Source organism: Trachemys scripta, chromosome 11 (genome assembly GCF_013100865.1).
Source record: "Trachemys scripta elegans isolate TJP31775 chromosome 11, CAS_Tse_1.0, whole genome shotgun sequence".
Taxonomy (NCBI): Eukaryota; Metazoa; Chordata; order Testudines; family Emydidae; genus Trachemys; species Trachemys scripta.
Window position 1 is genome coordinate 57,199,208 of NC_048308.1, and position 12,193 is coordinate 57,211,400.

The 12,193-nt window shown below is 41.8% G+C and overlaps 1 protein-coding gene and 1 non-coding gene across 2 annotated transcripts in view; both read left to right on the forward strand.

Annotated features, from left to right (window-relative positions):
* The window catches only part of NOP58 (NOP58 ribonucleoprotein), a 35,150-nt gene extending 26,937 nt beyond the window's left edge, over positions 1-8,213 (forward strand). Inside the window, exons 14-15 of the mRNA XM_034785608.1 lie at positions 5,395-5,516; positions 7,859-8,213. Coding sequence (XP_034641499.1) covers positions 5,395-5,516; positions 7,859-7,912 — 176 coding nt within the window. The 3' untranslated portion in view covers positions 7,913-8,213. The remainder of the gene's footprint in view (positions 1-5,394; positions 5,517-7,858) is intronic.
* On the forward strand, positions 378-461 carry LOC117885306. Its single transcript, XR_004647776.1, has one exon. It is a non-coding gene; the product is annotated as a small nucleolar RNA SNORD11 (small nucleolar RNA).
* Positions 8,214-12,193: the final 3,980 nt, after the last annotated feature.

A 12,193-nucleotide genomic window follows, 5' to 3' on the forward strand; every position in this document is an offset into this window, starting at 1 on the left:
GCATTCCCCCAGGAGTAAACAATGGCTGGCAAAGGCTCTAAGAGCAGCCAGGGCCACTACAGGGATGCCTAATCCACAACCCCCCTCTACAGCCACCATTCTCCATGCACCAACATTGGACAGTGAGGGTGATTTCAGCGCAGTTGTGCTGGCTTTGCATCATCCTCAGGTCCCCTAATGCCAAGGTGATTTTCCTGGGGGTGGCTTTATGGCATCTTGCACTGGTGGAGTGGCTCACCGGCTCTGTAACTTAGCTGAGGATTGGGGCTACCCTCTCCCATGGTACAGATGTATCTTTCTGTAGTGTTGGGGAAAAGGTCCACATCATGACTTTTGCTGTGATATTTAATACGGTAATGAAACAAGAACACATGGGAGTGGTCTGTGATGATTTTAATGTTCTTTGCCTAATTCCTTTTGGAGTATGTGGACATTTTTAGTCACTACCTCTTCTGAGACCCTTCTGAATGTGTTGTCAGCACTAAATTAACCCTTTATTATAAGCACAGAAGTGTTTCCATAGACTAACTTTCCATTATAAACCTAGATGTGAAACACTCATACTTATTTCCCTACCCCAAAACTGCCCCAGAAAACATAGTGCCTTGCTGACACTTCTCTCAAGAATTCTCTTAGCACAGTGGTTCTTACAACTTTTGTACTGGTGACCCCATTCACATAGCAAGCCTTTGAGTGTGACCCCCCCCCAGTAAATTAAAAACATTGTTTTATATATTTAACGCCATTATAAATGCTGGAGGCAAAGTGGGGTTTGGGGTGGAGGCTGACAGCTCCCGACCCCCCCCAGGTAATAACCATGTGACCCCCTGAGGGGTCCCGACCCCCCGTTTGAGAACCCCTGTCCTAGAAGGAGAAAATCTACAGCCAATTCCGTATTCGTCAGGTATAGTTCTTAAAGATTAGTTTAACGTTTTTTTTTACTCATAAGCATGTCTTCTAATGGGTTATACCACAAATACCTTTGCCTACGAATCATATCTCTTGATTCATTTGGCCTTACTGGGCACTGATGCCTCTTAACATTTTGGGGATATATAAAGCTTAATTTTGGTGAGAGCTTGGAAAATCGGAACCACCAATATCATATGTAGTGGGCAAACTTCAGCGTGGTTCAGTGGATTGGCAAAGTTACGTTGCGCATATGTTAAACTTTTGTCAGATGTCCTGGTTTTGTTGGAGAGTCCAGAGCTGAGATATGGTCCTGTCTTTCCAATAAAGAGGTGCATTGGTGAGACACACATCTTAAAAATCTAACTAGCTGCTATCATCTGCAAACAAACTTTCTTAAATTATAATTAAGGGTGTAAATGGTTCAGGAAAAAACATAAAAATGTACTCAAAAAAAACAAACAAACAAAAAAATCTGAAGAGCTGCAAACTCCTAAGTGAAGTTAGACGTGAGAATTTGAGTTATAGGAATGCCAAGTTGAGGTACCATAAACCACCTTCATGGTGTCTTTTATCCTCCACCAAAACACACAGCTGTACATCTTACTTCATGGCCAATATAAACATGTGTGTTGCGCTGTTTACAAAATTTCCCCTTTACATCTGTGCACCCTGCCCATCCAGACCTTTCTCCCAACTCTAATTCTTTTTAAGCCAGCTGTACTATGCTTATTTTAGTGCCCATATGTCCCAGTCATGACTGAGGTGCTATTGTGCTAGGGGCTGTACACACTGAGTTGGGCAGATCTGAAGAGCTTATTTATCTCTTACCATCCATGTGCAGATATATCCTTTCTCATTGTCCTCTGATACTCTTTAAAATCACAACCTCACAAGGTTCACACATTACCGTTGTATCTACGTAGTTCACAAACACCTTTCCCAGCCACCATTCTGCTCACATCCAAACGTCTGTTTATCCTTTGTATTTCGCTGTGAAATAGAACTTGACTTAGCACAGCACCAGTCTACTTTCAATCCCGATGTACCTCTTACTACTTTCCACTCACGTTTAATAAGCTATCCCCCTTACGCCCTCCCCATCCCGTGGACTGGCCATCCACCAACCTGTGTGGAATTCTCCGAAACAGGGACACATCATGACCTCACTGTTTTCAGGTAGAGGACAGAAGAGCCGACATGTCCATCGTGTGTTGTGGCAGTGGTAGCTTGAGAAGTTTGGCAGGTAGTTCTAAGTGGCATAAAGAGTGCATTGGATGGCAGGCTAGGACTGTTTATAAAGCCTTAAGTCTGCATTTCTATACTTGGACACCTAAACCCCAAATGTGTTCGGTTCCTTGGCTTTAACTTTTTTAAAAACTGTAGTGCTCTAATGAGGTGTTTTTTTTTTTAACTTAGCATTACAACCTGAAAGGGACACCAACTTAAAAATCATGTTTGTCTGATGTCTCTGTAACAAAAATAAGAGAATTTATTTTGTCTCCTCTGAGCATTTGGTAGCACTTTGGACGTCGCTTTCAGTGTTTCCCTATTTGCGTGGATCTTTCAAACAGCAACCAGGGGCGTGCACATGCTTTTTAAACACAAAGGGTTTGGAACCCCTTCAAAAATTAGCAGGGAGAGTATCTGAAGTCACGTAACGTTTTTTTAAACTATCTAGAAAATAAGTTGACACTGTCCCTTGAACACCACTATTTCAGTGGGGGGGTGGGAAACCCAGTATGAATCAATTAGACAGAATAACTTGAGGTTTTAGTCTTCTAACATGACCACTAATAGTGCTAACCAGTACCACCAGTAAAACGTTCGGCTTACATTAAAGGTCATAGTGTGCAACTATGGCTTGTCACTAAAACTCCTGTACTGCAAGAAGGGGAAGTATCTTTTTGAAATAAATTAATGGAGTTAACCCTGCAGGGCAGGCTCAAGTGATGGGGGCTACCCTATCAGGGCACATTTTAATCATATGCTATTTGACCTGTCATCTGTACACTGGAAGAAGTGGGTGGAGTATGATGTGTATACAAAGTGCTTGGTATGTAAAAATGCATTAAAGATTTTTGTATGGTAAAACACGCATGGTGGAACCCAGGGTACTGATCCCTACACTGTATAGGTACTGGTACGTACATCAGTTAAGCTACGCTATTCTGGGTGCTGTTCAGTCTGGTTCAGAGCCTGCTGACAAAGGCTCTTGCCTCTCTTGTCAACTGCTGTATTGCAAAGAAACCCTACTGGGCTGAGTGACTTGCCAGTGCCAGGTCTGGAGGGAAAGAACAGCCTCCCTGGAGCTGTTATCCTCATTCTGTCCAGGTTCGAACATGTGAAAGCTTGTGATGAGCTCTGTTGGAAACTAGCAATTTAAGTCTTTATTAAGGCATCCTGCTGCTCGCTGTGAGAAATTACAAGACCTGTGAATGCAAAATACATTATTTTGCATTGAAATTTGTGACAGTTCCCTAGATTGGTGTTTCAAAGCAGATGACACAGTAAATAACATAGGTTATTTTCCAAAGGTAACCACACAGCACATTGCTCAGTATCCCAATAGAGTGAAAACTTACAGCAAATGTGACTCAAAATAACGTATAGCAAGATAAATGCATGAGTACAATTATTTGTATGTTGTTACTTCTCTTTACATATATATTATCCATTTGTGTAGGAGGTTCTATTATATGCACACACTAGTTGCATGTTGGCCTGCATATCTGTTGTGGAATCAGTTTGTTATTGTACACACCAGGCCTTTCATCTGGAATCCTCTTCTAATGAGGGTTTGAGCATTTTTATTAGTAAACTGCATGTTTTGTTCTATTTTGCTGGTTGCAATTTGCAGGTTGCAAAAGGCCAAGGGGGAAAGGGTTAACTCAACAATCCAGCTAGGCTCAAAAATAAAAAACAAAATTGCAGCCCAAGGCCAATGCACACAAACCAGTTCTCTGCTGCCTGCCAAACAGCCAAAAGCCTATATATTAAAAAAAAAGCCAAGCCAAACAAACCTAACAAGGTTGTAAAACTAAAAAAATTGCAAAGGCCAGTAAATTAAAAAACAGCCTCGCAACCCTAAAGTCAATATGTTTTAAAAAAAAAACTAAAAAAGCCGTAAAAGGCCAGTTCAAACTAATACAAAGTGCACAAAAAACAAGGGACCCTAAACAAAAACGCCCCCCCCCAAAACCCAGGGCTTAAAACCCTCCCAAAAACTAAAGCAAGTCAAAAATTTACAGCAAACCCTAAACAACCTGTGCACAGGGCAAAACTCTCGTCTACCCTTCCCCCTCTTCTTCTTACGTTACACCCAGGCTTGGCCAGCCTTGGGTTGTGCATGTGTAAGTGTAAAAGTGGGTTAGGGCTCGAACACTAACTTCCTTCCTCGAAGTAACATGGGGTGCATCCAGCATTCACCGCTGTTATTTGGTTAATAAAGCTTTAAACTTAGTCACTTGGTGTGCTCCTTCATCTTCTCCCCTAAAAATCCTGCGGCCTCAGCCTAATCACCTAAAGCCCCAGGCATATTAGTAACATAAATCTGTCACAATGTAATCAGGCATTTTATAAACTGGAGTCAATTTTGTATCTTATGTTTGCGCTTGAGGCAAATGTTAAAACATTCTTTTGTATCATATTACTCTTCTGCTGGTCTGAAAGAGTTAACCCTGCTGCTACATTTTTGTAAGTTTAACGGAGTGTCCAACTCAGTTCAGTTTATTTTGTCTGAGATGTTTCTTTTTTGTGTTATTTGATTCACCTTCTCACTTTCAATATTGAATATGTTCTGATTTTTGGAAGTGGTGTACTAATTGTTTCCTCTTTTGAGTCATGACTACGTGCCACAAATGCTGCTGACATCAGCATCCCAGTTAGGTAGAAACTGAAGTATTGTTGCTACATCATGAGTTTACGCATTACAAGGCATTGCGTGCTAAATGCCATGGTATCCAAGACTGACTCAGTTAAGCAAAGAAATTTAATGAGGTGGGGCTTTAGTGGTAGTGTGACTCTGCTGCATAAGCTGTCAGATGAGTAGTGCTTTATGCTTGATTTCTCTATCTCAAGGTTCCTAAAGCTAAATGGTGTGTGTGTGTGTGTGTGTGTGTGTGTGTGTGATAAATTAATAGTAGATGATACTGTACTTGCCCATACATTCTGTTGGAAGACAGAACTGAAAATTAATCGTAGGTAGCTTTGTGCTCAATCTGTTTGATGAAATTTTGAGTCTTAAGCAGAATTGTGAGCCCTGATACCAGCGGGCAGTAGGCATGTGAAAAAGGGAGATATAGTGGAGTGGGAGAAAAGAGAGGTGGTGTGGAGAGGTAAAACTGCATGAAGGACTCCTGAATGCACTGTAACACGCACAGCTTCATCCTCTCATGAAACACAGACAGTGCAGCTACGGCTTTCATTCTGCCTTAAATCCTTTTGACAACTGACAGCCTGATGTTTTGCTTTTCTGTGATACAGAAGAGGCAGATGTAGAGGAAGGCGAACCGGTCAAAAAGAAGAAAAAGAAAAAGGAAAAAAAACAGAGAGCTGAGGAAGAGGCAGCTTCGGCTGAAGAGCCATCCACTAGCGCAGCGGTGGAGGTGAGATGGGAATCATTCTAAATAATCAGTTGCGTTGAAATCTGCAAGGATATTTTCTTTCCGAAACAGTGAGGGGGAGAAAAATACCCATGTCTGTATAGCTCAGTGCATGGGGACTATTGTTTTATATTCTCTTCAGCCCTTTTATTTTGTAATATTCAATATTGAAGGGTATGAGATGGATCAGCTTACAAATTAGGATCATGGGAAATTCATGACTGTCTCCAAGGCCACTATTTCCTATTCTCTTACCCTCATTTTGAAATGCGATCTCTAACTTTATACTCTATCTAAAGACTGGACAGGGTGTCCTTCAATCCGCTCAGTGGTATTCACTCAGCAACGTCCCTTAATAGCTCAGAAAGATTTCTGTGCGACACTGGGGCTGCACCATCCCGTTTCACTGCACCAGCTGGGCTGCTGAAGTGAGCCAAAAGATCTCCTAAAGGGCAATACAGAGTGGCTGCCAAACAACTAAGCACTGAATGAAGAACAGGAGTACTTGTGGCACCTTAGAGACTAACAAATTTATTAGAGCATAAGCTTTCGTGGACTACAGCCCACTTCTTCGGACTGTAGTCCACGAAAGCTTATGCTCTAATAAATTTGTTAGTCTCTAAGGTGCCACAAGTACTCCTGTTCTTCNGCCTGAGAGGTGCTCCCTCCCTCCTTAAGCATCCACTGTGTTCTAGTGACCCCAGCTTTTAGTATTCAGCCAGAGGGGTGCAACCCAACTGGCATTCCCTCCATTTCTGGGTTGCACTCCACAGGTTTACAGTATGGTTTCACTGGCACAGGTCTCAAAAAAATCCTTGTCCAACTTTACGGGAGAAACTGTAGTGAGTCACCACTGCTGGTAGCTCACAATTGTAGCTAGCATGGTTTAAGACCCCTGGTGGCCCAAAACAGAACACATTTAAAGAATGTGGCATTCATTCAGTGCTTAGGTTTCAGAATAGCAGCCGTGTTAGTCTGTATCCGCAAAAAGAACAGGAGTACTTGTGGCACCTTAGAGACTAACAAATTTATTAGAGCATAAGCTTTCGTGGACTACAGCCCACTTCTTCGGACTGTAGTCCACGAAAGCTTATGCTCTAATAAATTTGTTAGTCTCTAAGGTGCCACAAGTACTCCTGTTCTTTTTGCGGATACAGACTAACACGGCTGCTATTCTGAAACCTAAGCACTGAATGAATGCCACATTCTTTAAATGTGTTCTGTTTTGGGCCACCAGGGGTCTTAAACCATGCTAGCTACAATTGTGAGCTACCAGCAGTGGTGACTCACTACAGTTTCTCCCGTAAAGTTGGACAAGGATTTTTTTGAGACCTGTGCCAGTGAAACCATACTGTAAACCTGTGGAGTGCAACCCAGAAATGGAGGGAATGCCAGTTGGGTTGCACCCCTCTGGCTGAATACTAAAAGCTGGGGTCACTAGAACACAGTGGATGCTTAAGGAGGGAGGGAGCACCTCTCAGGCCACTTCCCTGCCTGCACAGTGCTTAGCTCCAGGGGAGGGGTAGTAGCATTTCAAGGAGGCTGTAAAGCTGGCCCTGCAGCCCCTCAAAATGGAACTCTCCAATCCTTGATGTTGATTGCCAGGGAGGGGAGGAAAAAGCATTGCTAACAGCAGCTCCTTCAGGCCACATCACCACTCACCCACTGCTCCACTCTATAGCACTTCTATAAGACCCCACCACCCAGAAGCTTCCAGTCTTTCTCTCTGTGACCCCAAGACCACAATGTTGTGGCCACAGTACATTGGGAGGCTATGGCAAGTTAAGGGATGATTTTTCAACCGTGTTGTGGGTTGTGGGCCAAAAAGTTTGAGAACCTTTGATAAATGTTACTCCTCAGATAACATGTAATAGTTATCCTGTTCTGTGCTAGTGATGGAATTAGCACTGTTTAGAAAGTAGTGTGGACATTCCCTTGATTTTTACAAATGAGCTTTGGTTCCACTAAATGCTGACATCTGTAGAAGAATCTCAATTGCAGACCCCTATTGCTGATGACTTCTTCCCATATGGATAGAAAAGGATATCTTGCTTTGTGAAGTCCATAGAAATTAGTCTGTTCTGTGGCTGAGCTCCAGGTTTGCAGGCTTCAGCTTGGCCTGCTTTGCATTGGAGGTAATTATGGTTCCTGCAGTCCTGTGAGCATCCTTTTCTTTAAGAGACTAGGGCAGGCAATGAATGAGTTTGTGGGCCCCTAACGGCAGTTTAACATTTGTAAACCACTTTGTGAATATGAGCAGCACTATCCAAGTCCTAAGTTATCTAGCTGTTCCTGTTGGTGTTCTGTTATCGTATGTTCATAGAAATATTTCCTTTGTTTTGCAGAGTACAGAGAAAAAGAAGAAGAAGAAGAAAATCAAAGTAGAGCAAGAGGACTAGTGGGGGAGAAACAATTCATTTGGACGCTTCAATTCAGAATAGATTCCCTAAAATACTTTCTCTTTAAATACTTGCTCAAACACCATAACTTCCCCCAATAATGGGAGGGGCAGGTGGAAGATGAATTTGATAAGTCTCTGCTGTCTTTTCCTCAGAACAAAATATTTAATTTGTTTTTGGCTCCTTAAGTAGGCCACTGCCTTATTGCAGTTTCTTTAATTGAGAAGGTCACAATAGGTCTTTGTTCATATGTGGTCTTTTGTGATACTGAATAAAAATATTCTTTTTGTATATATCTGGAGCCAAGATTGTTTTGCCTCTTTCTGATTTGCTGGCACACAGTAACCAATTTCACTAACGTTTCTAAGTCAATTTAATTTTGTAAAATGTGTAACCATGAAGAGGAGGATCTGGCTTTCTTACCTTTTTTAAACCTTAAAGGTTTTTGTTGTGATTGTTCTCTACAAAGGCAATTCAAAAGCTGGGGTACAATTGCAGTATTTCTCATTTAGAAGACATACCCTAAAATTAATGTGAATAGCCATGTGTTCATAAGGTTGTTGATTTCTACAGAAGCCAGAAGAATTCTGTATAGAACAGATGAGCTACATTATCAGTAGTGTACAGTGCAGTTTTCATGAGAGACCTTGAGAGAATTTGGAAGCAAAGATTACAGGGTTTTGCAAAAGACTGACAAGACAGAGACTTATGTTTGTAGTAACGTGAGTGAACTTCTAAATTGTCTTTTGTGGTTATCATTCAACAATTCCATTTTACTTGCCACTCAAAAATCCAAAGGATTGACTTCAGCAGCTGCTTAGTGACTAAACTGAAAGGGGAAGCTTTTCTTTTGTTTTCGAAATAGAAACGACTTATTTCAACTATTGTTAAACGTTTTATTGCTTCTGGGTAGCAAACGGTATACTGCACTGCTGAGCCTTCAAAAGACTTTTTAGTTCCTGACTACAGGGTTTACAGTGGAAAAGCAAATTCAACTTTAACTGTATAATTGACCTTTGCCCAATATTTAGTGTAGATTACCCTTGCATATTATCCCACACATTCCCTTTTCTTATCTTTTTCTATAAGGCATTTTATATTCCTCCCTAACAAAATGGGGGATTCTGTCTCTGGCTGGAAGATGTTTGATATCTGCTTTAGGTCATTGCAGTTGATGATTTTCTGTGGTGGATAATTTATTGACCAACTCTTCACATTTAACTGCTTACCCATGTTTGCTTTGTGACCGTGTAAATGGACATGTTTTGTTGACTCTCTAATGAAAATGTTTATCTGTTTGCTTAATTCAACCCTCTTGATATGCAGAGGATGCAAAATGCCACCTCCTTCTCTGCCCATGTGAATGCCTAGCCACTGCCTTCCCTGGCGCTCCAAAGGAGGGCAGTTCTAATTAGCAGAGGGAGGCTTCTCAGAGGATGCTGTGAATCAGCATATCGGGCACCTATCTCTGGCACATCCTACTGCTCTGAACCCCCTGCTTATCCTTGTGAGAGCCCGGGTTGCTGGTCCTTGTCACCCATATGAGGTGATCTTCCCCCACTTGGAGCTCTGTGCAGTGGAATTCTCCAGAGGCCAATGGGAATCTCCTGAATTTTTGAGTGCATTCTGATTTTACTGGCTAAGTAATAAGGCACATTAAATCTGAATCTTGCAGCAGAAAGAAAAAGCATGTGCAGTTATCCATGAAAGACAGAAATCTTTGATGTAATGCCCTGAGCTTTTTTTATTATAAATGTATTCTCAAATACAAATAATTACAGATGAGGGATTTCATTATCCTCTTTAGCATTAATGTAATCACTTGCCCAAAAGTCTTAAATAAATTATGTAGTCGATGCTCAGACACTGTCCTATATAATTTATCCGACTCAGAACATTTTCATGAACATTTTATTAGCTAAACAAAAGTTATCAGTCAGATCAGGATTTTTAAAGATTATTCACAGTTCCATGTTCTTTTAAGTGCTGCAGGTTCTTATATTGCAAAACAAAACTGTGCTGTAGAAAATGAGGTGGTGCTGAAGGCTTTCAGTGTTTGGTGAAGGTGATGGGTCTTTTGGACCAAGGAACACAGGAGGGAGACGGTTCAAGTTTTGGATCCTGGATAGGTGATACATTGCATCTCTTCTTTCCCACCATCCCTCTTTTGAGCAAGGCTGGAGATTACTTTGAAATCAGAGTTCTAGTTTGAACTGCTTGAGAGCAACTAGTTGTCTGACTGCAATATTTGGATTAAGCGTAGTTCTACAAAAATGGCCAGTGACAGTGAACGTTGTTATGTTGACACTGAAATGGTAATCACTATACTCCAGAGTTAACAAGCCTGAATCTGTTTGCTGCTATAGGCATTTAACACTGGCTTGGTTACACGGAGTTCCCCTTTTGAAGGTAGTATTCATTGCCATAATGGCTTTAGAAAGGAATTTGAGCTGTGCTGCTTATAGGAAAGTATACTTTTTAAATTTGGCTGTGTGTAAAATAAAAAAGAAACTAATAAAATGGATTACATATAAAAGACTCATGTTACATGAGTACAGAAACTTTGTTTTAGACCAGGATGAAATTGATGGCAGTTCAGCAAGGACAGTGGGACCCATACAATCACAATGGCCGTATATGCTGCCCCGTGGAAGGAGGGAATGCTATGGCCATTGTAGAAGCTTCACTTTCAAAGGGCTTTAGTTACCTGAAATGTGAGCTACTGCTTCTTACCTTTTCAACTTATCAACTTTTTTTGAAAGAGATTTTATGAATAAGTTTCACACTGATCGCTGGGTCAGGCCCGGAAAAAGGGGGAGGGGTCTTTCGTGAGGTTGCTGATAACTTGAGAAGCTATTTCTAGTCCAGTTTAGGCAAACTGATTTTATATTCTAAAGTGCTTGTAATAGAATGAAACACAAGAATCTTCTTATACCTAGACAAGATGTAGAGGTGTCTCCAGCAAAAGTGTCTTTTCTGCCTGCTGGAAAGCACAAAGTCTGCATCTTTTTTCACTCCTCGTGGCTAGCGGATATACTAAAATAAAGCAGACAAATACCTGCCTCTATCTTCAGCTGTTGAAGTGACTTCATATCATCTTGACAGAGGAGGACTGGCTGCTGTGATCAGTAATGACCTCAACACTTTATGGTAGCACCACTTGGACTGAAGACCGGAGTGGGGAAACTCCAAATAGTTTGGTATACTGTATCAGAGGGGTAGCCGTGTTAGTCTGAATCTGTAAAAAGCAACAGAGGGTCCTGTGGCACCTTTAAGACTAACAGAAGTATTGGGAGCATAAGCTTTTGTGGGTAAGAACCTCACTTCTCCTCCCTTGGTGTTCACACCTCAACTGCTAGCAGAGCACCTCACCCTCCCTGATTGAACTAACCTCGTTATCTCCATACTGATTTATACCTGCCTCTGGAGATTTCCATTACTTGCATCTGAAGAAGTGAGGTTCTTACCCCCGAAAGCTTATGCGCCCAATACTTCTGTTAGTCTTAAAGGTGCCACAGGACCCTCGGTTGCTTTTGGTATACTGTGTTGCTGGAAACACATATCATTGTGAAGGCTTCATTGATGTGTGCCAATCACTATGCTAATTCCCCGTGAAAGAGCAGATTGTATTCAAGGTCCTGATGGTGTATTCAGAGCCCTGCTTTGGACAGCCCTTATCTAAAGAACCACTTTTCCCTCCCATAGTGGTAAGGGAATAGTCTTCTACAATGGTAAAGGATTCTAGGAAGAGCGGGCGAGCTATCTGTTGGAAGACCTGAGACTTTAGAACTCCCACAAGACTTGTCACCAGAAATCAAACCAAAATGTAAGGCCCACCTTTTTGATAGCTTGTCTACTGGAACACAGCCATAGAAAATAGGAAGGGTAATTAAGGTGTGATAATACATATTTTGAGGTGCTGACAAGTGCTTATTCAAGTGTCAGAGCAATATATGTTGTGTGTGGGCCAGCAGCACTTTCTTCTCTCTCAGCCTGAGAGATTTTGCCATTTAGAAGTATGGAGACTGAATGGGTCCGGGGCTTAGAAATTGGACACACAACCTTTCCCTTGGTTCACACTTGGTCCAGGCTGGCAGTGAAAGAAAGTTACCTAGCTTAGGGTTTTGTGTAGTTCCATCACTGTAGTGCCTAAGTGCATGGCAATGTCCGCAGTGGACTTTATGGAGTTTTCTGCTCTGTCTCCCAGCTTCTAGGAATCTGTATTTCCCCCTTCAGTTCTGGTGGGGAAGGTTTAGCAAACCGTGGGGTCTTGTAGCATGT